The sequence below is a fragment of the Phoca vitulina genome, unplaced genomic scaffold, assembly GCF_004348235.1.
Source record: "Phoca vitulina isolate PV1807 unplaced genomic scaffold, GSC_HSeal_1.0 scaffold26, whole genome shotgun sequence".
Classification (NCBI taxonomy): Eukaryota; Metazoa; Chordata; class Mammalia; order Carnivora; family Phocidae; genus Phoca; species Phoca vitulina.
Window position 1 is genome coordinate 26672007 of NW_022589729.1, and position 27462 is coordinate 26699468.

Consider the following 27462-nt stretch of genomic DNA (forward strand, 5'->3'; position numbering starts at 1 on the left):
ACACACATGTGCTTTATAGCTGTGGCACTGGAAACTACAGTGAGGAGTGGGTGGGGGGCTCCGCAGCCCCGAAGCTTCCTATCTTGTGCACTGCCATGGGCCACACCCACCCCAGCACACACACACACACACACACACACACACACACACTGGGTGGGCACCACGGAGGATGCCGGGCAGAGGGCTGGTCTCATCACACGTGCTGTCCTAAGACTTCTCTTTAAGGCTAAGCCCTGGACTAGTGCTGGGGAAAGTCAGGGGAAAAGACTTTTCTCCATGTGTCCACATGACACCATAGAGTGGTTACATGGGAGAGGCATGGAGGACAGAGGCAGGGAGGGCAATGGGATTAGAAGAGTCTGGCCCTGCCTAGGACTAACGAGTTGCAAACTTGTCCCTCACAGCCCCTGGCTCAGTGGGTGACAGAGGGGAAGCCGCCAACTTGCCCCCCTCTCTCACTTCATTGTGGCTAATGAGCTGTTTGGAGGTGTCTTGTGCCTCCCTTTCTCATCTTCTCCAGAAGGTGACATCTTCAGAGTTGGCTTCAAACAAATGATTTTAAGCAGATACACATCGGGGGTTTATAATAAAAGGGTGTCGCCTATTTCGGGAGCAAACATTAAAAAAATGTGCTTTTAGGGTTTTTCAGATCTGTTGCCTAATTCCTAGGGCGTATTACCAACCCTGTTTTTCCTATTTAATTTATTAAAAACAATGCTTTTCATCACTGTTGACAAAAGGAGCCCTGTTGAGTCATAATGGAGTGATATCCACACAAATAGACTCCCTGGGACTTGAGAGAGCACTGTATTGTGCTTTCTGGGGTGAAGGTGGGGGCACCGGGGGAGGGAGAGGGCTCATTCAATTGATTCAAGAAAACCAGAGGAGGAGACACATGACCATGAACTCCACAAGGCTGAGGTACTGAGTCTTGTTTTCTTGGCTGCTGCCTGGTCTGCCTTGAGGTCCAGAGGCGAGCTTGGTCAGGGGTCCCCGTTGCTTTCCCTTCTCAGCTGGGCAGCTTTCATCCCTTCGTGCAGGACATGAAGGCACAGCGTGTTTCCCTTTGGCTCGTGGCTGCTATGTTCTTCCTGTGCTCAATGCGCGCCCGAGGTCTGAGGAGGTGTCTGATTTCCATGGACATACACCATATAGAAGAGGCTTTCCAAGAAATCAAAAAAACCATCGTGAGTATGGGTTCAGGGTGAAGGTGTGGGCAAGGGAGTGTGTCTCACCTTCCATCTTACCTTGAAGAGCAAGTTCCTTTTCATTATCCTTTGTGTCTCAGGGGGACATGGAGTACTCACGGCTTATGTCTGTCCTTATGTTTCCCTCCATAGCAAGCTAAGGACACCTTCCAAAATGTCACCATTCTGTCCACATCGGAGACGCTGCATAGCATTAAGGTATTGGCTTGTATTGGCTCTTTGTGTATTGTTATTTTTTTTTAAATGTTTTATTTATTTATTCATGAGAGTCAGAGAGAGAGAGGCAGAGGCAGAGGGAGAAGCAGGCTCCCCGCCTAGCAGGGAGCCCGATGCGGGACTCGATCCCAGGACCCTGGGATCATGACCTGAGCCGAAGGCAGATGCTTAACCATCTGAGCCACTCAGGCGCCCCTCTGTATTGTTATTTTTATGGTGAAGTGGCCCTGGGCTGAGAAAGAAATCCCTACCCTGTCTTCTTCTCCTTCCCAATTTCCAGTGTACTCTCGAAATATTCCCAGTTTCTCATTGAAACCCCTAGGAGGGATCAAAGAAGCACCACTTACCTAGAGAGGGATTGGGGGTGCCACACGCTCAAATGGGGCAGGTTGTCTGTGGCTCAAGGCGATTCTGGAAGGTTTCATGGGGGAGCAGAGAAAATGAGCAGTGACTTAAAAGTTGAGTTGGCTATGAGTCAGTGGATGAAGGAGGAAGGAGTCTGGAGATCAGGGAGAATGTGTGTGAGATCAATGAATGTGTGTCAGGGGACAGTGAGGCAACCAGGCTTGTGACATGAGGGTCCGTGCAGCTGAGTGAGTTGAGCGGAAGAGGATGAGGTGGAGAAATACACAGGAGTCATCTTACCAAGAACCTTCAAAGCCAGGCTGAGCCTTGACTTTATAATACAGCAATAAGGCGTCACTGTAGGTTCTTGAGCCAAGGACTGTATGACCACAGAATCTTTCAGAAAGACTGTCTGGTGATGTTCTTTACAATGGAAAATGTGAGGCAGGAAAGCCAGTAAAGAGATCCATCCAAACTCTCCAGATGAGAGGTGTTGAGTATGTTACAAAACAGTTGGCTTACAAGGTGAGAATTCACTTTACAGAAGGGGTCACTGAGAAGTTCCCTTAAAAATGAGCTCCTCCAGTCCTTGTAAGCATTCTAGAAAGATCCATTTTTTTTCAGAGATTTATCTGCCAGAGTGCAAAGAATAGTTGCAATGAGTTACTCTTTTTTTTTTCTTCTGGCTTCTCTGAGTGAGATAATTCTTCTAGGCAGTATTGGGCCTGATCCATTTGTAGTAAATAGATGTAGCCACTTACTAAATACTATCCCAGCCAACTTATGAGAGACTCATAGGATAGTGCAGTTGGAAGGGAGTCAGAAGGCTACCTATTCCAAAGCCATCATTTTCAAATAAGCAAAGAGATAGCTTGGGAGAGAAAATGACTAGTTAGTGGTTGAGCCAGTGGTTAAACCCCCAAGCCCCCTTTGTCTCCAGATTCTTTCTCCTCTCTAGGTCCAGAAACAGCTGATGTGGCATAAGAGTCAATGAAGATGCAGGTCTTTATCATATTTCTCCCTCCCTCCCTGATAAAACAAAGGTATACCACTTTTTGCTCCTTTGGTTAAGGGAACCAGCAGGAGCGAAGGAGAAGGGTTTTGCGTCACAAGTAGAGTTTGCCATCTAGGAAAAGCTGCTTGTGAGGCCAAGGAGGCTTTGCTGCTTTAATGCTAATGAAGATGGTTGCACTTGTCCCCCTGAATGCTTCACACCCCTCCCTCCTCAGACTGGGCTATAAATCTCCTGCCAAGCAACTCACTGGGTCTCAGGGCAGGGTGTAAATTGCCAGAAGGAAACTCAGCCTGGACAACTGCTCTGAGCTGTGTCCTGGGAATTCAAGGCCCCCTGCCCCTTGGAGACATAGACACTCTGCCAGCACCCGACATGCCCAGATGTTAGCATTTCTGCAGCTGTCAGTTTCCATTCTTGCAAATCTTAGCTCCATTCAAATGATCCCTGCAGTTTAAAAAGGACAGATTGGGGTGGTGGGGGGGAGCAGAGCAGGGCGGTCAGGATAAATACAATGTCATTACAATGGAAGGAATAATGCCCAGCACACACCTGGTATGCAAGAGCTCCTGATATTTATATACATGTATTTATATACAGGTTGATGGGTGGGAGAGGGTACGGAGGGGCAGACTGCAGCACAACATAAGGAAGTACTTTTCCAGAAAGCTGCTCAGACATGGATATTTTCAAAAGGGAGACACCGAATTCCGGGAAGGGTTTAAGCTGAAGTTAGTGATGACATGTTGGGATGCTGTAGAGAGAATTCTAGTCTGTGACTGGGCTCCATCGCTTGCTGTTATATTTCCTGGCCATAAAAAAAGAGGAATCGCAATCTCTCGTCGTAAGTAGCTTTGATGTGGTGAGAGGACATGGATACTCTGAGAACAACATGAATTTTAAAAAATTGACTTGTAGCTATTTTGTTCCTTGATGCCCCTACTCAAATAGGCTTCTTTGGTCTCTGAGACGGTAAGAGAAGAGGGTCCCTGGGGCTCTCTCTAACTTGTGTCTGTAGCCCTTAGACGTATGCTGCATGACCAAGAACCTCCTGGCATTTTACGTGGACAAGGTATTCAAGGACCATCGGGAGCTGAACCCCCAAATCTTGAGAAAAATCAGCAGCATTGCCAACTCTTTCCTCTACATGCAAAAGGCTCTGCAACAATGTGTGAGTGGTCACATCAGGACTCTCTGTTTCCCGATGGCCCCAGGGAGGGCCCAGGACACGCTGATCTCACTCGGCTTTCTGTAGTGGTTCCTAGACTCAAGGGAAATCCCCTGCCCTGTCATCCATGGGGAGAACTGTCCAGAACCTCCTCCTCAGGGCTTCCTCCCGGCTGATACCTCAGCAGACCCCATTTCCTCATGGATCATCCTCCTGGGGTGACCTTATATCAAAGTATTCCTTCAGTGATCTCAGTGCTGGCAGGTGACAGAGGCATGCCCAGGAGTCAAGGCTCATCATACGTATCTCTCTAGTTTCTTTGTTCGTGGCCCTTTGGGCTTTCCATACCCATTGACCTCTGGGTTGTTCCATCCTATAGTCTATCCCTAAGGGTTGCCTATAAATTCATTGTACTCTATTAAAAACAAAAACCAGAAATGGAACCAAACCCGAACCAACCCACAAAAACTTAGACCAGGAGAAACCCTGGGTTCTAGCCCCAACCCTGCCAATGACTACCCGTGTGACTTTGTGGCAAATTCTCTCTCCTTTCTGTGCCTCTGGTTCTAAAATTGTTAGAAGTCATGACTCCTGCCATACTTACATTAAGATTCATTTAATCAATCATTTAATTCACTAATCCAATAAATATTTAGTGCCTTCCCTGCGGGGTCCTGCATTCACCGAGTGGTGACAAGGCAGACTTGGCCCCTACTTTCCTGACCATTCCAGTTGGGTGAGCTGCAAACCCAGAGAGCAAAACTTGGTCAAACACAGGGCGACTCTATCAAAAGACTCTTCTCCCCCTCCCTGCTCCAACCCGAGTTGACCCACCTGACCCACCTTAGCTGAACCATAGCTCCACCCTTGGGGAGAAGGAGGAATATCCCTCCTTGGGCAGAAAAAGCAGGCCAGGTGGAAAGGTCCTCTGATGGGTGCTTCCTCCACTTGATCACAGCAGGAGCAGATGCAGTGTCACTGCAGGGACGAAGCCACCAATGCCACCAGAATCATCCACGACAACTATGATCAGGTAAGGGTAGGCAGGGGGAGACGCAGAAGATGGAGATGGGATGTGGGACCCTCATGGAGCATGTGCCAACCCTTCTGCCTCCTCTCCACTCAGAGTCGCTCATTCCCTCAACAAGTGTTTATTGCTGGTCTTCCCAATTCTATGTGTCAGCAAGGAATGTGTAGGTCTTAGCCCCTTGGCTAATTTCCTGGGCTCCCCTTCTCACGCCTCCACCATTTTCTCCTGCCTTCACATGTCAGAACTAACCTGTGTTAGATTGGGAGGGAAAGCACACACCATTTCAGATGGGTGTGACACAGGGGGACCCAAGATCCCCAGTGAACTGTAAGCTGTTGTGCACCAAACATGTTACCTGCTAGGTGTCACTGTGGTCGGTAAGTGCCACCAGCGTTCTGTTGGGTGACCAAGAACAGTGTTTCTCATGGGTACGCACATGTAGAACGCACATCTCATATAGAGGTGGAGCAGAAGCAGTGCTTCTCACATGCATCCTTTGGAGACTTCGCCAAAATAAAATGCAGATTCTGGCTTAGTACGTATGGAATGAGGCCCGAGATTCTGCATTTCAACCACACTCCCAACAGATGCCAATGCTTTGACAAGTCAGGAGGCAGGAGTCTGTTCACAGCTCTGCTGTGTTGTGGAGAGGCTCCATAGGATAATGTTATAACTGGCTAAGACTTGTATTGTTCTTGCCACGAACCAGCTATTATCCCAAGCACACTGCAAATATTAACACATGTGTTCCTCATAACGATGCTATGAGCCATTATCTGCATTTGATAAATTAGGAAACTGAGGGAAAAACAATTTGGGTCGCCTGTTAGAAAAATAATTTTGGGGTATGTATGCTCTGCCAATAGAACCGATGGATAAAAGGGAAAGCTCATGATGACTGGAACATGGGGAGAGAATTGAAAACGATTGTGTAGTCCAGAAAGGCAGGTTCTTATGACGATGTGCCTGGTTTCAGCTGGAGGTCCGGTCTGCTGCCATTAAGTCTCTGGGAGAGCTTGACGTCTTTCTAGCCTGGATTGACAAGAATCATCAAGGAACTTCTGCGGCCTGACGACCAGGAAGCTCACACCCCAGGGAGCAACAGCCCTGGGTGGGCTGCCTGAGGGGAGGGAGATGGGGAACGCCCCGTTTATATGCAGATGAGGGTGTTTCGAAGAGACCTCTCTTCACTTTGGAATTCTCTCCTCTGGGGCTGGGGTGTTGCAGGGAAAAATCTAGGTTTGAACAGATCTCTGCGTGGGGCTGCAAGGCCCACTGGCTGGACCCAGGCTGCCTGATCCCACCTAAAGCAGCCAAACAGTCTGCCGTCATATTTATAATAAATGGGTCTGTGGAAAGGTTCCTGAGGGCCATCATGGAGGGAACGGGTGGGCTCCCCCCTAATTTATTGTGCACTTGTTTATCCCGTGTCTGTGATGCGAGCTGAGCGATGTCCTGTAGTGCATATTGTACAGACTGATTTTCCTGAATAAACTCAGTTCTCTGCCAGTTAGTGGAAGTGTCTCATTCAGCAAGGGCCAGTCAAGGAATCCTAAGTGGTGACCATTAGAAGTGAAAGGGGCCTTAAAGAATGCACATAGGTAGGGAAACCGAGGCTCGAGAGGGATAAGAATCACTGAGTCCCAAAGCAAGTCAGAGCAGAGCAGGGCTCCACACGGGGTCCCCCGAGCCCCCACCCAGCACCCTGTCCTCCACCTAATGATCAAGAAGATGGACGCAGGGCTTCTGACCGCCGGCTTCTCGACATCACTCCTCTTCTCTCTATCTCTGTGACTTTCTCGGTCTTACTGCTCCCAACCTAGATACACTTCTGACCCTAAAGTCGTCCTCCATGGGCATATAGGTTGCGCTAGAGAGAGGGGGTTTCTGACAGAGGGGTGGTTGTCCTGGTACAGAGCGGAACAGGTGCAGCTCAAGGCATGGGCTGTGCTGGACAGAGAAGTAGCCCGGGCTACAGTGGAGAGAGGCCAGAATGGGCACCACCTTCTAGAAGGACTCTCCTACGTGGTTAGCAGCAATAATAGCTGATACTTACTGAGCACCTGCCACGTGCCGGGTGCTGAGACGAGCCGTTCTTGGCAGCAGCCTGCGTCAACATCTGGGCTGTCAGCGGCTGCCTGAAGCATCCTTTCTTCACTGTTACCCGAGGAAGAGATCCCACAGAGCCCGCTTTCATGGGCAGGGCAGGATCTCCGAAGTCAGACACGCTGGCTCCCAGCTCGTGTGACTTGGCACAAACTACTTAACGTCTCTGTCTCAGTGTTCTCTTCTGTAAAGGGGAGACAGTGACCCCAATCTCAAAGTGTTGCTGTGAGAGAGCATCAGGCATGGCAAAGCCCCCCCGCCCCCCGCCAGAGCCCAGCAGGGTGGGGGCTGCCCCGCTGGTAGGAAGAGTGCCAACCAGGAGCCAGGGTCTGGCTTCAAGGCTTCTCCTGGCATGAACTGCCTGTGGCATGTCACTGACTTTCTTTGGTCCTTAGTTGTCTGGAATGTGGATAATGACCCCTATACAATCTCCTGTGTGAGCTCATTTATTTTATTTTATTTTTTAAGATTTTATTCATTTGACAGAGAGAGAGAGCACAAGCAGGGGGAGTGGCAGGCAGAGGGAGAGGGAGAAGCAGGCTTCCTGCTGAGCAGGGAGCCCAATGCGGGGCTCCATACCAGAACCCCAGGATCATGACCTGAGCCGAAGGCAGACACCCAACCGGCTGAACCACCTGTGTGTGTGCTCATTTAAAAGCCAGAGTCATCAAGACAGCCTAGAGAGCCCTGTGATCTGCCCACACGGCCTCCCCAGCTCCGTTTCCTTTAACCGTGCCCTGACTGTGCGTTGGGGCTCACTTCGACCCAGCCATCCTGGCCTATTATCTGTGTTCCTCAAACACCCCAGGCATGCTCTCATCTTAGGGCCTTTGCACATTGTGGGCACATATACGGGTAAACAGAGGTAGGGTTAAAAAAAAATCCAGTGTTATGTTCTGACAGGATTAATAGACTATTAAGAGTCCTCCTCACGATACTCCTGTAAGGTAAAGATGATTGACCAACCCAATTCTACAGATGAAGAGATCTAAAGCTTGGCGAGGTTCCACACATACCTAGGGTCATGCAGCTGGTTGTGGAACTGGGATTCAAACTCAGGGCATCCTACTCCAAAACCGGGACCCTCAGTCACGATGGAACGCTGCCTTCACATTGTGCACGCATGGCAGGAGGCAGGGAAGGTGCTTTCCCAGAGTCATGAGCTGTACCTGCCTAGCTGAAGAAGTGGTACAGGAGGAGGAGATGGGGCAGGAGGGGGAGAAAGAACTAGGGAAGGAGAAGATCTCTCTCCCTCTCTTTCCTTCTATATCTCTTGTCTGTGTGTTTCATTTGTCCCCTTCACTTGTGCACCTGTTCTTTCTTTCCTTCCAGACTTGAAGAATGTCTCCTGAACTGTTTTGTAGCCCACAGGGAGCCTGGAACAGAGTTACGTTTCTGGTTTTGGCCTTGTTGTTTTTTCTGTTTGTTTGTCTGTTTGTTTTCTGCTTTCATAGAGCTGGTGCTTAATACATGCCTGCCGAGGAACCAAGTATAAAATTCTCCCCCAAACCATCCCTTCTGAGTCCTCTACAAGCCCCTAGACACCCTTGCAAACCTAGGGCTGGCCTTCCACTGCTAAGGTGCCAAGGGAGGGACCTCACAGCAGGTGGCAGGACCACGGCGGGCACCTTACATATATGATCTCGCTCGAGTCCCAGAGGAGCCAAAGTCAGAGATCTTATCCTAAGTGAGCAGTGAAAGCAGCTGAGGCTCAGGAAGGTGGGACACTTGCCCCAAATCACATGGCTAAGGGACGGCAGATGTAGACAGTAAATCCAGGTCCCATCTTCCTGGCTCCAGTATTCTCTCCCCTTGCTGCTGGGGGAGTTCACTTTATTTTGGCCAAGACTATATAATTCAGGACCTAGATTACTATGCTGGATGCAAACAATGCAGATCATTAAACCCAGATTCACAAAAAAGGACCTGGGGTTACTAGCAACAATCCTACAAAGTTGCACACTAATTAATGGGCCAACACAGAGCAAAGAAGCAGAAGCCAACTTCTGAATGTGTCACATGATGTTCCTGGTCCAGCTGGGAGTCTGGGCTCCTCCTGGAGAACACTCTCTCCTCCTTCCATCTTCCAGAGCAAATCACTGACAGCCAGGCATGCTTAGGGCAACTGTCTTTTAGAACTGTGGTCTTGCCCGAAAGATTGGCCAAGAGGATAAAAGGATAGGCTTTTGTGTGAAATCCTGCTCCTGCCCTTACTGCATGACCTCGGGCAATCTACTTAATCTGAGCCTCAGTTTAAAGGCAGGAGAGAGCTGCCTCACGGAATCTTTATGAGGATTCAGGACACCATCTAGAGCAGATGTGTAGAGTAGCTGTATAGTAGGTGCTCATTAAAAATGATGGTTGCTCCTACTGATTCTCACCTTTTCTAATCTTATTTCCCATAAAACACCACTATTTCAGGAAAGCCTTCCTCTTACATGTTTTTTACACTGGCAAGTGAGATAAGAGAAAAGGCACTGACTTCCTGCACCCCAGGAGGCTGTCAGCTGAGTTCCTGAGAGGGAACTTGGAGTTTCAGTGCAACCAGCCAGGCTCTGGTGGGGCTCGATCTGTCAGGCTCTGGCTGTCTTCCTGAATCTCTCTGCTACTCAGACACCCTCCTGCACTCGTCCTTCCTCAGTCACAGACTCGTCCCAGTGTGGGGTCCCTCCCTCGACCTGGCTGGACCTTGCCTCATTCATGCCCAGCACAATCCCCGGTACCTGCAGATCACAGGCTATCTCCAGGCAGCTGGGAATGAATGCCTGACCAGGGGCAGAAACAAACTCATTCCTGGAGGTAGGTTCGGGGACCAGCATATCCCATTTGGCCAAGGAGTTTGGGGGAGGATAACTTCTTAAAAAGCTGCTATGAGGGAGCTCTAGAGCATTCTAGAGATAGTCTCTACTTCCAGTTCTGTTTCTGAGACCCACTTGGTTAGTCCAGTCTCAGACCTCTGCCATGGAGCCCCCATCCGTAGATTAGAGTGTCGTAAAAGAGGCCTCCTCTATTGCAGGAACAAGGCTTGATCCAGGCACGGGGCCCCAGAGAGGGTTCAGAATCCAGCATTTACCATGAAGTCCGTTTGTCCCAGCATGCCCCAAGTCTGGATACCTCTATCTGGTCACTTTCTTAGGTACTAAGAAGACTCTGTGCCTCAGTTTCCTTACTTGGAAAATGAAAAGAATTGTCATACCTACCTCATGGATTGCCTGAGGATAAAATGAGCTAATATTTTATGAAGTAGGGGCGCCTGGGTGGCTCAGTCGTTAAGCGTTTGCCTTCAGCTCAGGTCATGATCCCGGGGTCCTGGGATCGAGCCCCACATCGGGCTCCCTGCTTGGCGGGAAGCCTGCTTCTCTCTCTCCCACTCCCCCTGCTTGTGTTCCCTCTCTCGCTGTGTCTCTCTCTGTCAAATAAATAAATAAAATCTTAAAAAAAAATTTTTTTATGAAGTATTCGGTGCCTGGCATTCAGTAAGTGCTACAAACAACAAAAGAGCCTCTGGTCACCCTCCGTTGCTGTCCTATCTCTGCCCTAGCCTAGGCTGAACTTCCCAAGAACCATAGCTCCACCCCAGGGACAGAAAGCAGTCTTCCTCTTGCTCCTTCCTCTCCACCCCCACGCTACCCCATTTGTGTTCCCTGGGACCTAGAGTGGTTTTCCAGTGTTTGACAAGTCAGAGATCCGTTAGTGTCCATCTCCTCTTTCCAGACTGTGCTCCTCGGGGATGGCGACATTGTGAATGGCTGCGCTCAGTATATACATAGGCCTCGAATAAATTAATACGTACATGAAGCAAAGCCAATCCCAGACGTCTAGGCAGCTCCCTCTCGCAGGAAACCTGTAGCTTGGCTTTTTAGCTGTAGGACATGCGTTGTCCTCCATGGATACATCTGTTTTGTATCCCTGTTTCTAGCCTAGAACAAGGAATCAGTTTTCCCCTCTGTCTGGCCTCCCTGGCTTTGGTTTTGATTTTGCCCCCGATTGTTGTCTTATGGTCTTCAAGTCCACATCTTGAAGCCTGAAGGTCAGTGCCTCCCATTCCTCTCCTGGGCCAGCCAGCCCTTTGGGCATCTTGCTAACCTAGGTCCCTGCTTATTGGGAGCAGCACGGTCCTGAGTGTGCCCGCTAAGGCACATTGTCTGCTCTGACAAGGCCAGCAGCAGCCCCTTCCCTCTTGGGCACGGAGTTCTCAGTTTTTTTGGGCCAGCAGCTCTGTGAGTGGGGAGAAAGAACGCAAGAAGTACTGACTTGACCTCTTCCTCACCTCCTCAGTGTCTTTAACACATCCACACCTAGCCCAGGAAGGGTGCAGTGCAACTCTAAAGGAGGTGCCCCTGAGGCAGAGTGCAGGCGACACTCCCTGGCGGTGACCTCTTGGAGGACGGTGCTGAGGCAATGGAATTATGCCTGGAGAGCTAGAAATGATGTCTGAGGGGACGGTGGTTGGATGTCAGAGAGCTTAGTCTCTGTGGGGAACCGGTGCCTGAAAAAGGGCTTTGAATCTAGTTAGGGAAATGAATCGGTAAGCAAGTCAGCTGAGCTCCTGTGTGATGTGTGCAATGTTGACCTAAGCATCACCAAAGGAAACTGGTCATTGGTCCTTAGAAATGGAAGGTTTCAGAGGGCCGCTTCCTCAGACGGATGTTCCCCATGCATGGCATTGACCCTTTTCAACCTTCTTCAATACCTGACCCCCTACTCCACCCAGCACCCACAGGGGCGTCCTCCCTCAGGTACAGAAGCACCCTCTGCACCAGGAACTTTGTTCTAGCTATCCCGCTGCAAGAAGCAAGGGTCCTTCTGCTCCTGCCACAGCCTCTCCAGTCCCAAACCTCATAAAATCATTAGTTCTTCAAAGCCTTGCTCAAACAGGACTCTCTCCAAGAAACCAACTCAGATAAGAAATAATCTCCACACACCCCCCAACCCTCAGGGCCCATGATGAGTACAGACTCTGAATTTTCTAGGAATGTCCTGATAACAAACAATCTCTCCCATCATCTTCATAAACAACCTCCTTTCTCTCCCACTTCCTGTCACAATTGGGAAAGTGTGATTGGCATACCTATGGGTCTTTGTGCCTGCCATTAGGGCCAGGGATCTCAGCCTTCTGTGTGCTCTGGACCTCCTTGGCACACAGCAAAGCCTAGGGACCCTACTCAGAATAATGTTTCTAAATACATAAAATAAAATATATAGGATTACAAAAGAAATCAATTATATTAAAATACAACCATCAAAATATAGAATAACAGTAGGTAATATATAATGAATGTGCTTCTTTATTAATGCATTAACAAGATCTAGCAGCAGACAGGCCTACAAACTACTAACAGTTGTAAGTAATGATGAGTATAAATGATATTTTGAAGTGTCTGAAACAACTGTAATGTGATACAAAAATATTTGTGATTTCTATCGGTGACAAAGTCACAGGTATTGCTAATACTTCTGTGGTTTGTATTTGTTTCTTATTCTCATAATCAAAGAAAATACTAAATTTTGATTAGAGGTTAGGGAAAAGATGTGTTATTTTTCCACCTACCTTCTCCCAGGTTAAGATCTCCCACATTAGAGGCTGTTTTCCTACAATGCTCTGAATCCCACAAGAGGTCCCAAGAAACCAATCTTTTCACTTGGATGCTCTGGGGTCATCCAGCTCAGTGCCCCACATGGGAGTCTCCATGCTTGTTTGTGGAATTAAAAGGCAAAGAATTAAGGTCATCCCTATTCTTCTAGATGAGGAAACTTAATTCAAGGCCATGTGTGGATTTTTGTTCCCAGATTCCACGTCCAGGGGAGGGTTTTCCCAGTTGTTCCCACTTTGCAGGCAGAGGTTGGGAGGAATTAGCCAACTCTGGGTTCAGCTATGTCAGAGGAAATCTCAAGAGAAAGGGTGGCAGCAAGTCAAGTTGGTTAAACAGAGCATGATGGAAAGACGCAGGAAAAGGAAATGACGTCACCCTTTTTGTAGGCTTTGAGGACAGGGAACTGAAAATGTATGCTTCAGATAGCGTCAGCTGCTCCGCCCATCTCCACCCTGCAGGGGGGTAGCAGGGGAGGTACCAGCGGCTGCAGGCTGGGCAAAGCTCCACACTGCAGGCCTGGGAGTGAGAACGGTCTCTACTTGCCCACCCAGGGAGCTGAAGTTCTTCCTTCAGCAGAACCTGAACACCCAAGTGTTTCCCTCCAAGGTGATGCAACTGGGCAGGAAGCCCACGTGCCAGCTAACTGTGACGTTGGTGTAGACAGGGAAAACCCTGAGCTGCAAACACAGGACTTGCCTTGGGAAAAAAGGAGTGGCTGGGTTTTGTTCTTGGTTTCTAGAAAATTGTTTCCTGCCCAAAAATGGCTTGGAAATAAATTCAGGAAGCTGAATTTATTTCATAAGAAGGGATTCTTCTTTTATCTCCTCTGCCCAGCTCACCTTTACAATTACACTGGCACTGATTATTTGCTGACTCTCAGTTTTAAAACCCTATTTCCTAGAGTTAGCTTGATGTGCTCATGAAATGTGCCCCCCATTTCTTCACCACAGCCACATCATCCACCAAGTATTTTATTTGATCGCTAACAATGTGCCAAGCACTCTGCTGCCCTTGAGGATCTCATGGTTAGTACAGTTACTACCACATCTCTTCTCCCACTCTAAGACCCTCCATGGCTCCTTATTTCTTTGGGGAGGGCGGGGTGTGAGGACAAAGAATCACAGAAACAAAAGGCAGAAATGAAAAGGACTTAAATCATTTAATTAATTTCCCCATAATTTACAGATGAGGAAACTGAAATCCAGAGAAGGGAAGTGATTTCCCCAAGACCACACAGCGAGCTGCAGGTAAAGCTAGAGCTAGACACTCTCTTCCTAGACTCCTAGTCCAAGTTCACATTCCTTGGCATGATAACCTTGATGATAAAGCCATATTTCCAATTTGATCTCCCATTGCCCCTCTACACAAAATCGAGGCCCAGCCAGCTAGGCCATTTGCTAGTCCTCAAATACGTTGTGAGCTTTGTTGCCCTAGTCATCTCTGTCCTGAAAGCCCTTCGTTGGACCCCACTCCTCCCTGTCTTAACTGCTTCAAGTAGATTTTCTAGTTTGCTTATCCAATCATGTTGCTCCTTGCTGAAAGCCTTCATAACTCTTTGCTTTTGGATAAAATCCAAATTCCTTAATATGACCAATATAACTTCTGACCTCAAACCAGCTTATCTTTTACCCTCATCTCCCCATCCTCCTATCTCTCTCTGATTTCAGGCCATTTGGTAATGACTAGTTGCTTTGTATGTCTCTATTTTTAGGTTCAGCCAAGCCTGAGATCCTGTGGCAGGATATAACATAAAGAAGACATGATTTTAAATAAGTATGTTCATTCAATAGTTATCAAGTATTAACTGAGCACCTACCAGGAGTCATTGAAAGTTGGGACCACAAAGATGAACATGGAGCTCTCAGGCTAGTGAGATATCTAGATATGCAACCAAAAAAATGGCAGTTAACTGTGATAAGTAAAAAAGAAGTATTTGCAAGGTAGAGTGGAGGTCCACAGTTGGGAGGGACCAATTTTGCCCCAGGAAATGGGGGTGGAGAGAGAGAGAGAGAGAGAGAGGTTAGGGTGAGGCAGGGGCAGTTTTATAGAGGAGGAGAGTTGAATTGGTATCTGTACAGAGAGTGGAATGGGATGTATTCAATGGATTTTAAGAGAAGAAAGTACTTCAATGTAGGAAAAGGAGAGACTCAGTTATTAAAGTAGAATCAGGATTGCGCTTGAATAAGTTTAGTTAATCACTACACGTAACTTCAAACAAAGCAATGGCATTCTTCTTGCTTAAAGGAAAGGAATTCACCGGCAAGAGAACAGCTTATACTATCTGAAGGTTTTGACTTTAAGTATTCTTGTCAAACCATGTTTCTCATTACTTTCACAGTTCTGGATGATCATGAGAAATGGTTTACCTAGCAGCAATAATGAAAAAACAGGCATGAGCTCAAGAGGTATTTAGATTAGATATTCACACATATTCTCAACATTTATCAAGCATTACAATGAAAAGTTACGGTCTTCACTTTAGGGAGACATTAAAAGACATTAAAAAGAACACTCTGACCCAAAAGGTAGAAGAGCAAGGAATCATAGTGACATTGAATATCAGAATTGAGATGGTTCTTATATGTTACCTATTCTATTGCTCTCATTTGTATGTAAACTGATATGTTAACAGATATGTAAACTGAAATCCAGAAAAATGAAATCATATGGGAAAGTCATCCTGTAAACCATGGAATCCCTGAACTCAAATACAGGACCCCAGAGTCTTAGGTATTAAGAGCTGAAAAGGAATATAGTATAATCTCTACCATCTTGAGAGTTTTCAAAGCATTGTATATAGTTAATTCCAGGTGTTTTGATTTAATCTTATGCGGAAGTGTCCCACTTGATGGATTAGTCCCTGTCTAAGAAAATTTTTCAGTGTCATTAGGGAGAAAAGGCTAAAACTTATGAAACAGAGGGTGACATTAGACTCTCTTACATGCCAAAGAAAAATCTGCAAGTGGAAGTCAGAGAAGCGAGGGATTCGAATGGCCCAGAATAGCTCAAAAAGAAAGAATTGGGGTCCATTCTTTAATGATGAATGGAGGGAAAGCAGGGTGGCCATTGTTGGAGAGAAATGTTAGAAATAACAAAAGCCAAGGAGAAACAGCAGGAGTTAGCCCAGTGTCTGGGTTGGAGAGAAACCTGGTTAAAGAGAACTGGATTTAAAGGAGGGGGTGGGACGCTTGCCTGGCTCGGCTGGTAGTACATGAGACTCTATCTCAGGGCTGTGAGTCCCAGTGAATAAGGGACAGGTGGGGCTAGGTAGGGAGAGATAGAAAGGGGGCTATGTGATCAGGCTCACAGAAGGCCCCAAAATGTGGAGGTTTGGGGAAACCAGAGATAAGGGAACAACCTGGACCATCCTGCCCTAGGTGTGTGGGGTGAGTGTCGTTTTTTATAACAGTCACCTGTGACCAACAAAGAATAACGAGACCCTAAAAAGAAGTAAGCCATTAAAAATGTTATTACCAGTCCTTACTCAAGCCAAGACATCACAAGAATGGTAAGGCCACAAGCTCCCTGGTCAGTTCTAAATTAAAGACTGTCAGGGGAGGCCCTTGTTGGCAACCCTGTTGGAACCCCTCTCACTCTTGAGAGCTTTTTCTGTATCTTCACTTAATAAAACTCTATTGCTTGACTCGTTCTCCTTTGTCCTCGAGATTCATTCTTCCACTCTGGGAGACAAGAACCTTGCTCTCCCGCTTCACCAGCACCACGTTGGGTGTGCAGATTACTTAAAATAAAATCTTAAAAAATAAAAATTAGAAGAATAAAGGAGGGGACAAAATCACCTCTTGGAATTCTCTTCCAGTTCTGTAATTCAGCGATCTTTCCGGTCCTGATTTACCATTTTACCTTCCTTCTGGAAGGGAGGGGGAAAAAAGAGGCACATCTTTTATCTAAAAACTATACCCAGTTGTCTCCCAAGAAGGCTTCTTTAGGAGGAGGGTGTTGAGGTAACACAGCCTGCAATTAATCTGCCTTAGGATGGGAGGAAGTGCAATGCCACCAGAGAAATTCCAGGGGAGTTTCAGACCTCACCTGCAGGAGCTCACATTCTTTATGTGACATATATAAGTAACTGGAAGCCTCTTGGCTTGAGGCAGACTCCTAGGAGACCACAAGCAACAGCCTTTCCTGAACTCAGGTAAGAGAACTCCCTTTCCCTACACCATTCACACAGTTCTGGGGATCAGGCTGGTTCTCCCAATCATTTATCCAAGTGTGTTCAGGGCCACATCTAAAGGAGCCCTTTCCAATAGGACAAAATATCCTAAGGATAGAGAAGTGTCATGTACCTAGCACAATATTTAAGACGGTGTTCAATAAATGCTAATCAAATTGTTGAATTTAACCTATATTTACTATACACCCCCTATGCTCAAGGCAACTAACATCATGCCGATGTAGCTCACTCTTCTGGTCCCTTTAAGCCCGAAGGGGACCTGCAGGAAAACAGAATCTCATAGAAGCTGTTGCTGAGCCACCAAAAACACGCAGGGAAAATTGTCTGTGGATATTATGGCCACCCCCCAGGGCAGAAGAGCTTAGCTCTTTGGTATTTGTCTGGGATCAGGTTGGTTATTTGGGGATAATAGATTTATTTCAGCCCCAAAGGCAAACAGAAAGTCAATGATTTCATAACAGTCCTACTGCCAGGGACAGTCAAGATCAAAAAAAAAAAAAGATTCTTTTTTTTAAATGAATTGATTACTCACTATATTTTAGATGTATAAACCATGCATCAGTTTCTATAAATGTCAAAGCAAGTTTCTGGGGTAAGGATTATTACCACCATTTGGGGGGCTAAGAAAACAAAACTAAAAGAGGCAAGTTTACTTGCCCAGGGTCACGTAGCTGTAGGGTGACTAAAGCATTCAGGTTACCTGTGACTTCCCCAGTTTTGAAACTGAAAGTCTTGTGTCCTGGGATACCCCTCAGTCCTGGGCAAACTGGGACCACCTACTTTGATGGGAACTTTTAGCCAATATGTCTCAGCATGGCACTGTCAGCTTCTGTCCTTGTTTAAAATGTTGATATGTTGTTCATCATGGATTTTTTTCATTAATTCTGATGTTGCATTAAAATATTAACTTATCTTGATTATTGAGATTTTTGGTGCCCCTTAAATTTTGTGCTCGAGGTGAGTGCTTTGTTCTCCTCACCCTAATCCCAGCCCATTATAATTTATCTTAAAACTCAGAAGTTTGGGGATAGGAGCAGCCTATCCCAAGAAGAAATGAGTTCCCTTCCTGCCTTTCTTCTCCTTTTTCGGGGGGCCTGGGCAGAGCCAGGAGTTGCAGTCAGGAGAGAGCACCCTCTTGCATTCCTTTCAGATGTGCCTGACTCTAGCCTTCCTGTAGAGGGTGCTGTGGAGCTCAGACACCTCAGGAGGGAGAAGTGTTAGGTGTAACTGGGCTAATTGCCCATCAGATCTTGACTGTCCCTGGCAGCAGGACTGTTATGAAATCATTGACTTTCTGTTTGCCTTTGGGGCTGAAATAAATCTATTATCCCCAAATAACCAACCTGATCCCAGACAAATACCAAAGAGCTAAGCTCTTCTGCCCTGGGGGGTGGCCATAATATCCACAGACAATTTTCCCTGCGTGTTTTTGGTGGCTCAGCAACAGCTTCTATGAGATTCTGTTTTCCTGCAGGTCCCCTTCGGGCTTAAAGGGACCAGAAGAGTGAGCTACATCGGCATTCTGGAAGGGAAGACTGTATACGTCAATTCGCCAAAACAAGTTTTAACATTTTCCCTGAAATGTAATCCTCTGTCTACTCACTGCAAGGGCCTGCTGCTCTAGGCCTTACCTGCTGGGCAATGACGATGGGGCTGGGATGGGGACAGAATAAAGGAGTCAGGACCTGTAGCACCAACTCACACTCAGACCCTGAACAAACACCCAGAGTCTTTTCTTCCAGGAGGCTCAGCAGCTTTTCTTAGTAAGTTAGATGAAAGGGCCAGACTGTCCAAAGCCAGACAAAGCTATTAAGTTTCACCAGGGGACACCTGGTGAAGGCATGTCCCTGGTGACTGAATTGCCTTCTTAAGACATGATGTTGGGAAAACCAGTAAGTCATTCTCTTTCCTTTGAATTCCTAGCTCTTTTGGTCTTCAGATTCTGGCACAAGATGAAAGCCTCTGGTCTTCCCATCTGCCTTCTCTCTGCTGCATTTTATCTCTTCTGGACACCTTCTGCTGGGCTGAAGACACTCCATTTGGGAAGCTGTGTGATCAACACAAACCTTCAGGAAATGCAAAGTGGATTTTCTGAGATACGAGACAGTGTGGTAAGTGAGGGAGGCAACCCCTCCCTGTTCCAGTAGCTGTCTCTCTTCTTCTCTACTTGTCTTTCTCTGTCCTCTGGCAGCCCAGCAGTGTGATCACAAAAAGAGATAGGTTGGGGACTCCTTACCAGGGAGGATGTGTTCCCAAGAAACAGCTGTAGTTCACAATTTAAGAGTGTTTTGGAAAGGGACACTGTCTGCTGGGCTGTGTGGCAGGGAGAGGATGAGAGGTCTTGATGTCTAAGACCTGGCAGTCATCAGTGACCTGTCCTTTCTTGTCTTGCATTCTTCCATTTAGCAAGCCAAAGATGAAATCATTGATATCAGAATCTTGAGGAAGACTGAGTCTTTGCAAGACACAAAGGTATGTGCTTGGTCCATAAAGTTCTGAGAGGAAATGTAAATCGGAGGCATCTCCATCACCCTGGGTCTTGTCCCTGGATGCTCTTCCCCCACCAACATACTAGTCTTCTTTGTAGCCTGCAGATCAGTGCTGCCTACTCCGCCATATACTGAGACTCTACCTGGACAAGGTATTCAAAAACTATCAGACTCCTGACCACCATATCCTCCGGAAGACCAGCAGTCTTGCCAACTCTTTTCTTACCATCAAGAAGGACCTCCGGCTCTGTGTGAGTAAAGGTCTTGGGTAAAAACATCCATTGCTGCACATAACTTCAATGACTTAGCAACCAAGCTCTTTCTTACTCCCATTTAATGGATAGAAAAACTGAATCCAAAAGTTCTCAAAATCTGTGTTGTGCCATGTGACTAGGTAATAAGAACTCAGTTTTACTGACTTTTGGGTATATGCTCCAGGCAAAAAGTCTAAATAGCTACAGAATGCTATTTAATATTCAGGTAAATTATCTATTATCCATGAAATTACACTTTTTCTGTAGGTGAAAGATCCTACGATATATTAGTGTATCCTGTGTCCAGGCAGCCACTCAGCAAGCCATTGGACTCAGTATCAAGATAAGGTCTGAATAGGACCTGGGGATCCAACAAAGAGCTCCATACTTGAGCCTATAAAACTGGCCTCTTCGTCTAGCTTATGATTAGTTTTCTGATCCCCAATGATGAGATCTGAAAAGACTTTTCTATAAGAATGGAGTATGTGCAAGAATGTAGGTGAAAGAGTAGAATTTCTGTTACTTCACAGTAGTGACAAGGGCAGAAAATCAGATTCTTTAATAAAATCTATTATTCTGCGGCATTCTTTTCAGCATGCCCATATGACATGCCCTTGTGGAGAGGAAGCAATGGAGAAATACAGCCAGATTCTGAGTCACTTCAAAGAGGTATATGCAATTTTGGCCTTGGTTAGGATGGGTGTGTTTTTTAGAACTGAGATCACAGATAGATGGGATGGCTATTCATACTGGTAGAAATCCTGTAGCCCTCAGTAACTCTCTGAGGTCATGTGGACCACCCCTCTGCTTTAACCCAGGGGACACCCATCCAGGCTCTAGAAGGGTGCTGTCTCTGGAAGATGCTCTGGGATTCTAGAGGAAATGGCCCCAATTCCATCAAGTCACTCCAGAGACATGTGGATCTTCCAGCTGTACAAATAAGAGGCAATAGTTTTCCAACATTCACACACTTATACATACCCTCAAAAACATGCCATGTTGTTTCTCATCTTGGTGCCTTTGCACATCAGCCAGGAAGGCCTGGAGTCTACTCCTCACTGACTAATTCCTACTCATCCTTTGAGACTCATCCTAGGCATCACCTCCAGGAAGGTACTGACTACTCTCCCAAAGTTAGGCGCCTCTCCTGTGATCCCATGGGGACTCCATCCTCTACCCACCACACTACATTTTAGTTGTCTGCTTCTGTCTCCTTCACTTGCCTGAATTCCCTGTCAGCAGGGATTGTGCCATTCATCTTTGAATCCCTAGGGAGCCCAATGCTTAACACAACAAATATTTGTTCAATTGAAGTTGCACAGTAGTCAACCCTTACACACACACACACACACCTTTCTTAAAAACAAAACAAAACAAAACAAAACAAAACAAAACAGCCTAATTACTTTGATCTCTGTGATTCAAGAGGCTTGGGTTGTAGTCCGAATTCTGCCACCCTCTAGGCTTCAGTTTCCCTATGTAATGGACTCCATGATTTTCCTTCCTCTTGTGAGATCTCGAGATTCCACAACTTCTTTCAAGCTCTCCACCTTGAAAAGAATACTATGCTTACAATCCCCTGCAGACCTACCAATGAAAGGGGAGAATTAACCCGGGAGTGCATACTGTCTCTTTATGAGGTGCTCACCACAGAAGTTGTGTCTTTCAGCTTACGCCTCAGGCAGCAGTGGTGAAGGCTTTGGGAGAGCTCAACATTCTCCTGCAATGGATGGAGGAGATGAAATAGGAGGAGAGTGATAACCTTACTGGCAGCAGTGCTGGCCAAGAGTCCCAGTCCTTGGTACTGGCAGAGGCATGACCCCAAACCACCATCTCGCTGCTATATAATTTAGTGCTGGTCATCGTGTTTATTATTTATTTATTCATTATTTGGTTCCTTATTGTGGTTGTCTCCATGTGTTCCCACCCTTAATCTAGCCCATGGTTTTATAAGATTTTGGTAATATCTTTTCTACTGTTGGGTGTATTTATTAGTTAATATATTCATTTATTTTTGCTAATTAACTTATTTATTTTTGTTTGTGAAGACAAGACTTATTAAAAAATTCACGGATGATATTTATAACCTGACTACAGGTTTTCATGCAGGTTTTCGTAAAGTAAACAAACCCTCTAAATTCTAGAGGGGTGGCTAGGGGTGTTATTCGTTTTATTAAATTAAGGGCACATTTACTGACTGCCAAGACTCTGTGAGATATTTAAAAGTGAACTAATGGCTACTAAGTGTGGGTTGTGGAAGGAGTTCTGATGTGAAATTGCAGACTTATCTTACAATTACTGACCACCCCCACTCAACTCCCCAACCCCATACTTGCTATGGAATCCTGTACGGCCAAAATGTATTTCTACAAATAAAGTTTTCTTTGCATAATATCTCTGTGGAGTTTGGAAATGCTCCAGGAGCAAAAACAATGGAGGGAGACCTTGAATCTCTTATTACCTAGGGACTTCTTGCTCTTTTGGGGAAGAAAGAGGCCAGTGGGAACCTGGGCCTTCTTTCTCTTACTGAATGTATTCCCAGCTCTATGTCTTAATTGACTCACATCTCTGATCCCACAGCTCTGCCCTCTACATAAAGGGGCTGTGACCAAGTGAAGGGCTTCAGTCTGCTTTCACCTTGTTGGCTTTGAGCACTGTCCTCTCTGTGCCTGGTTTTCTTTCTCATTTTAGGTTCTAATACTTTTGCAATCAGAGCCTTGATTGCAACACAAATTACAGTGGGCAGAAGGCTCTATTATAAGGGTTAAGAACACACAGACGTAAAGTGTAGTTACTGAGCCTTGCCCACGTTAGTGCATGAACACTATCTTGAGGCTCTTCTACTTTGTATTCTGGCCAGCCCCAGGGTCTAGGTTGTTTCTGGATCAAGTCTTTGTCTTTGTGACCAACTACTAAGTCAGTGTTCTCTAATCAGGCCCCTTACATGTTGAGCTTCGCTAAGCTCTTCTGGCACTGGCCGTTTGCCTCCTTCCTCTCCACCTCACTCTGAACTGCACCCCAGCTTAGCAGTTTAGTTTTCCCAATTTAATGAACAGCAGACTAACGCTGATGTCCCGGCTCCCAAAGCCAGCTCCCCTCACTGCCTCTGGCTTCTGCTCTCAGCCCTCAGCTTGGGCCTTGATGAAGTTTAAATAACTTTATTAATTAATCTTCTCATTATACAAGTAACAACTGCCCAAGAGAGAAAGTTTGGAAAATACAGAGAAACATAAAGAAGAAAATTTAGATCACCTATTATCCACTCTTAAACATTTAGGTATATTTTTCCCAGATCTTTTTTCTTGGATCCAAATCATGACTCAACCCTCAATACCTGAGTGATTTGGGCTGTAAAACTTAACCTTCTTGGAATTCAGTTTCTCCTTCTGGAAAACAGGATGATAATATCTACCTTTTGGGGTGATGGAAGACATGTTTTTTTTTTTTTAATGTTTTATTTATTTATTCATGAGAGTCAGAGAGAGAGAGAGAGAGGCAGAGGGAGAAGCAGGCTCCCCACACAGCAGGGAGCCTGATGCGGGACTTGATCCCAGGACCCTGGGATCATGACCTGAGCCGAAGGCAGACGCTCAACCATCTGAGCCACCCAGGCGCCCCGGAAGACATGGTTTTTTATGTTCCTTTGAAAACAAGACACCTTCTGCTTTCATATTCCACATAATTATTACCTATTTGCTATTGGATTTTTACTCCATCTCACCTGTCTTCTATCATACCTTCCAGTTGCATGTACCTGCCAAGGGTGTGAGTCTTCCAGATGGGTGTGTCACAGGTTGACCCCACAGCCAAGGATGAAATTCCTCCATTTGTTTCCTGGGAAACGTTTCTGACTCTTCTGGAAGTCTGGGCCATGGGAAGCCTGGGTCTTTTGGGACTATACATTACCATGTTAGCAATGACTTGTTACCTCTTTGCCTATCTAGTCCTCTCCCCAGCAAGACCCATTTCTTCCTCCAAGTCATTGCTTGACCTATCATAGTACCAACAATAGGGAATTCAGCAGTGAAGAAGTCATCAGGTTATGGGTAAAGGGAAAACTTCATAAAGGTGGGGCCAGTGAGGGACAGTCTCTAAAGAATGGTTTATGATTGTCACTTCTGACTCCAACAATTAAAATGATTATTGTCCTTTATTAAGTACTCATCACGTGTCAGGCACTGTATTGGGAACTTCACATATATCATATTATTCAATCCTTAAGACAACCCTGTGAGGTAGATAGTATTGTTACCAGTTTGCAAAGGATAAAGTGCTCAGAGATGGTAAGTAATTTGTGCAAGGGGGCAGAACCAAGAGTTGAATGTGTGCACCCTGATACCACAGCCCTATATGCTTCCCACTGTACTGTTCACTTTTCTAACAATGGCATCTCGAGTTTGGAGGTACAGTAGGAAGGAAAAATGTGTGATGACTTCATAGAGACATGAATAAAAATCCTGACTTTGACAACCACTATCTTGGGGAAGTGACATAAGTATCCTTTGTTTCTTCATCTGCAAAGTGCAGGTTATACTACTTACCACGCTGGGTTGATGTGAATACTAAGTGGGATTGTCATAGCTAACTTGAACAAACACTTATTACATATTAGGTACTGTTCTAAGTGTGTTGTTAAGTGCCCACTCATTTAATTTGTATACAAGCATGATGAGATAGCTCTGATTATTGCCATTTTACATATGATGAAGCTGAAGACCAGAAAGGTAAAGTATCTTGTTTAAGTTCACACAGCTTACAATGGTGGAGGCAAACTATGAATACAGTAGGAAGACTGGAGAACCATGCATCTGACCACTTCACCTCGCCATCTGGACAGAATGTCCAGTCTATAGAGAGCCCTTGATCAACAGAAGCCCTGCCTATATCTGCCTTGAGAGGAAGGTGATGAGCCTTTCTATCAAGCTGTAGTGCTAACTCAAACTTCCTGGTGCAACTACTCTCTATGACATCTGTGTGGACCTTCATTTTTCCATGGTCTAAACCTGGTCTCCTCAACAAGCAGAATGTAAGTTCCTTTGGAGGTCACAAGATAAATATGCCAAACCTCATGTTGACCTATCAGTTCTGGTTACTCTACCTCTCCAGGTCTCAGTTTCTGCTGAGAGATGGAATATACAAATGGACAGTGGTTAGACCATATGTAAAAATAGAATTCTGATCTACAATCTGCAGCATAGGAAACCAACCCATTGCCTACAGCACCCAGCCCGGAAGCCAAACCATAGCCCCTGTAGCAATTGGTCCCTTGATGGTCATGATTTGATTGGTAACTGACAGATTCCCCATATTTTGTTCCCACTCCCAACTTAGCATGAACCAGGAAAGCCAAATATGCACTCCTAACCAATCACATAGGATGTCCTGCTTCTAGTTAGCCCACCGAGAGCTTCCCCATGCCAATCAAGGCATACCCAAAGGCTTTCTTGTTTCCTACTGTAAAGCTTTCCCACTCCCGCAGGCCTTTAAGTCTGTGTTAAAACACAAGTGATAATAGCTGACTTCTTTGCTATAACAAGCTCTGAATAAATAGCCTTTGCCTGTTCTCATTTGGTTGGTTTTAATTTAGTCCACACTGCATTTGTAAAATGAAAGAGTTGAAACAGGTGATTCTGAATTCTAGAAACGAGATGTGCTACAACTGACTCAGGGGATCAGATGTAGCTGCTGCTGTCTTCCATCGCCAGAAGGAGTTTGCATGGTTCCTGTATCACCAAGTTTGGATTCAGAATTTGGGGTGAGCACATCTGGTTGGGTAGGCCTAGAGGGTGCCCTGGATGCTGGGAAGACTGGACAAGTCTTCCCTCTGATGGGAGTGGGCTCCTTCTCAGAATGAGAGGTAGCTCCCAAACCTAAAAATGAGATCTAGATGCAGGGTAACTCAAAAGAATAAAAACATCCACTCTATCTCTCATTCCAATCATAGCTTGGGTTTGCCCAAATTCCTTATTTTTAAGGATCCAGGCCTTCTCCAACATAGTCCAGCGTAGCTTTGTCTGCCTACCCCTCTCTCAAAAAGATAGAGAATGGACCATTTTCTTGTTGGACTCAAGTTCCTGAAGGACAGGACTGTGTCTTTTCAGCTTTTTAGCCTATCCTATCTTTGTACCACATTACATTATTGATAAGGACTGAATTCAAAAGCAAAAGGATGAAATGTGTGTAATGACAACATTTTTTAAAATACCCAGTGAAATTGCTTTTTCTATGTATGTGGCTCTCACCTGATTTTTTCCTGAGTTAAATGCTCTGGCTTTTGCCAGAACACAGATAACTCACCCTGAAGACTGGGCTTTGCCAATAGGAGGCAGCAGAGCAAACGGTAAAAGGATGACTGAATACAGCCACTCCCTTATTTCACTGGAAGGTTGGGAGGAGAAGAGGTGACACCCTCCAGTTCAACTCAACTGTCTTGAGCAGGATGAGTCAACTGCTTAACGGGAAGAAGGTAGAACTCAGAGGCCTGGAGGCAGGAAGCTGTGGATTACAACTAGAGTGCTAATACCTTTCAGAAAGCATTCTTTGTCTCACTGAATGTTAGAAGTGGGAGAGAACATGGATCACTTTACAGGGTGACTGGGGTTCAGAGAGGGAAAGCAATTTGCCAAAGGTTGCACAGCTAGTTATAGCAAAGTTGGCATTAAAACTCAGGTCCCTGGACTTCCAACATTACTAAGCCTCAATTCAAGAAGAAATAAGTCATCCATAGTAGAAATGAAGTAAAACTGTCTTTATACATAGATGACATGCTTGTCTGGGTAGAAATATCTGATGGAATCTACAAAAAGTTCCTAGAACTAAGAAGAAAGTTTCATTTGGTAGCAGAATATAAGATCAATATACAAAGATCAACTGTATTTCCATATACCAGTAACACACAATTGGAAGTTGAAATAATAATATATATATTATTATTATACACATAATAATATATTAAATAATATACATAAATAATATATATGTGTGTATATGATACACACACACACATATATACACACACACTATTGACAACAGCATAAACAATTTTGAAATGCTTGGGGATAAATCAAGCTAAAGATGTAAAAGATTTCTTCATTGGGGCACCTGGGTGGCTCAGTTTGTTAAGCATCTGATTCTTGGTTTTGACTCAGGTCATGATCTCAGGGTCGTTAGATGGAGACCTGCATCAGGACCTGCGCTGAGCAAGGAGTCTGCTTGAAGAGTCTCTCCCTCTACCCCTTCCCCCTCTCGCACTTGCTCTCTTTCTCTCTCAAATAAATATATCTTTAAACAAAGATTTCTGCATTAAAAACTACAAACCATTGCTGGGAGAAATAAAAGATGATCTAAATAATGGGAAGATATATCATATTCAAGCATTGGAAGTCTCAATATTATTAAAATGTCAATTCTCCCCAAATTAATCGATAAATTCAATGCAATCACTATAAAATTTTCAGCAGCTTTTTTTAAGGTAGAAATAGATAAATTCACTTTAAAATTCCTACTAAAATACAACAGACCAAAAATAGCCTTCTGAAAGAGAAGAACAAAATTGGAGAATTAATATTATCTAATCTGAAGACTTATATAAAGCTATGGCATTTAAGACAGTGTGGTATTGCTGTAAAAATAGAATAATGGAACAGGAGAGAGAGTCTAGAAAAAGACCCACACATTCATGGGCAATTGATTTTTAACAAAGTTATAGAGGCAGTTCAGTAGAGACAGAATAGCCTTTTTAGGAAATGGTGCTAAAGTAATTGGATATTGTATGGAAAAAAATGAACTTGGACTCCATGCCTTACTCCATACATAAAAATTAACTCAAAATGGACCATAGATCCAAGC

At 45.4% G+C, this 27462-nt stretch overlaps 2 protein-coding genes across 2 annotated transcripts; both read left to right on the forward strand.

The window, feature by feature from the left end:
• Positions 1–1043: 1043 nt before the first annotated feature.
• IL19 (interleukin 19) lies at positions 1044–6051 on the forward strand. The gene is made up of 5 exons (XM_032422091.1): positions 1044–1187; positions 1341–1406; positions 3800–3952; positions 4908–4982; positions 5956–6051. The coding sequence occupies exons 1-5, from the start codon at positions 1044–1046 to the stop codon at positions 6049–6051; spliced, it is 534 nt and encodes a 177-aa protein (XP_032277982.1).
• Positions 6052–18823: 12772 nt separating this feature from the next.
• On the forward strand, positions 18824–21361 carry IL20 (interleukin 20). The gene is made up of 5 exons (XM_032422174.1): positions 18824–18982; positions 19278–19343; positions 19459–19611; positions 20209–20283; positions 21284–21361. Exons 1-5 carry the CDS (start codon positions 18824–18826, stop codon positions 21359–21361), a joined length of 531 nt encoding a protein of 176 aa, XP_032278065.1.
• Positions 21362–27462: the final 6101 nt, after the last annotated feature.

Excerpts from the sequence above, each read along its gene's own strand:
- IL20 (XM_032422174.1), top strand. The coding sequence starts at position 18,824 with ATGAAAGCCTCTGGTCTTCCCATCTGCCTTCTCTCTGCTGCATTTTAT. Across the intron at positions 18,983-19,277 it reads CTGAGATACGAGACAGTGTG|CAAGCCAAAGATGAAATCAT; the intron begins GTAAGTGAGGGA and ends TCTTCCATTTAG. Across the intron at positions 19,344-19,458 it reads AGTCTTTGCAAGACACAAAG|CCTGCAGATCAGTGCTGCCT; the intron begins GTATGTGCTTGG and ends TCTTCTTTGTAG.
- IL19 (XM_032422091.1), top strand. The coding sequence starts at position 1,044 with ATGAAGGCACAGCGTGTTTCCCTTTGGCTCGTGGCTGCTATGTTCTTC. Across the intron at positions 1,407-3,799 it reads AGACGCTGCATAGCATTAAG|CCCTTAGACGTATGCTGCAT; the intron begins GTATTGGCTTGT and ends TTGTGTCTGTAG. Across the intron at positions 3,953-4,907 it reads AAAAGGCTCTGCAACAATGT|CAGGAGCAGATGCAGTGTCA; the intron begins GTGAGTGGTCAC and ends ACTTGATCACAG.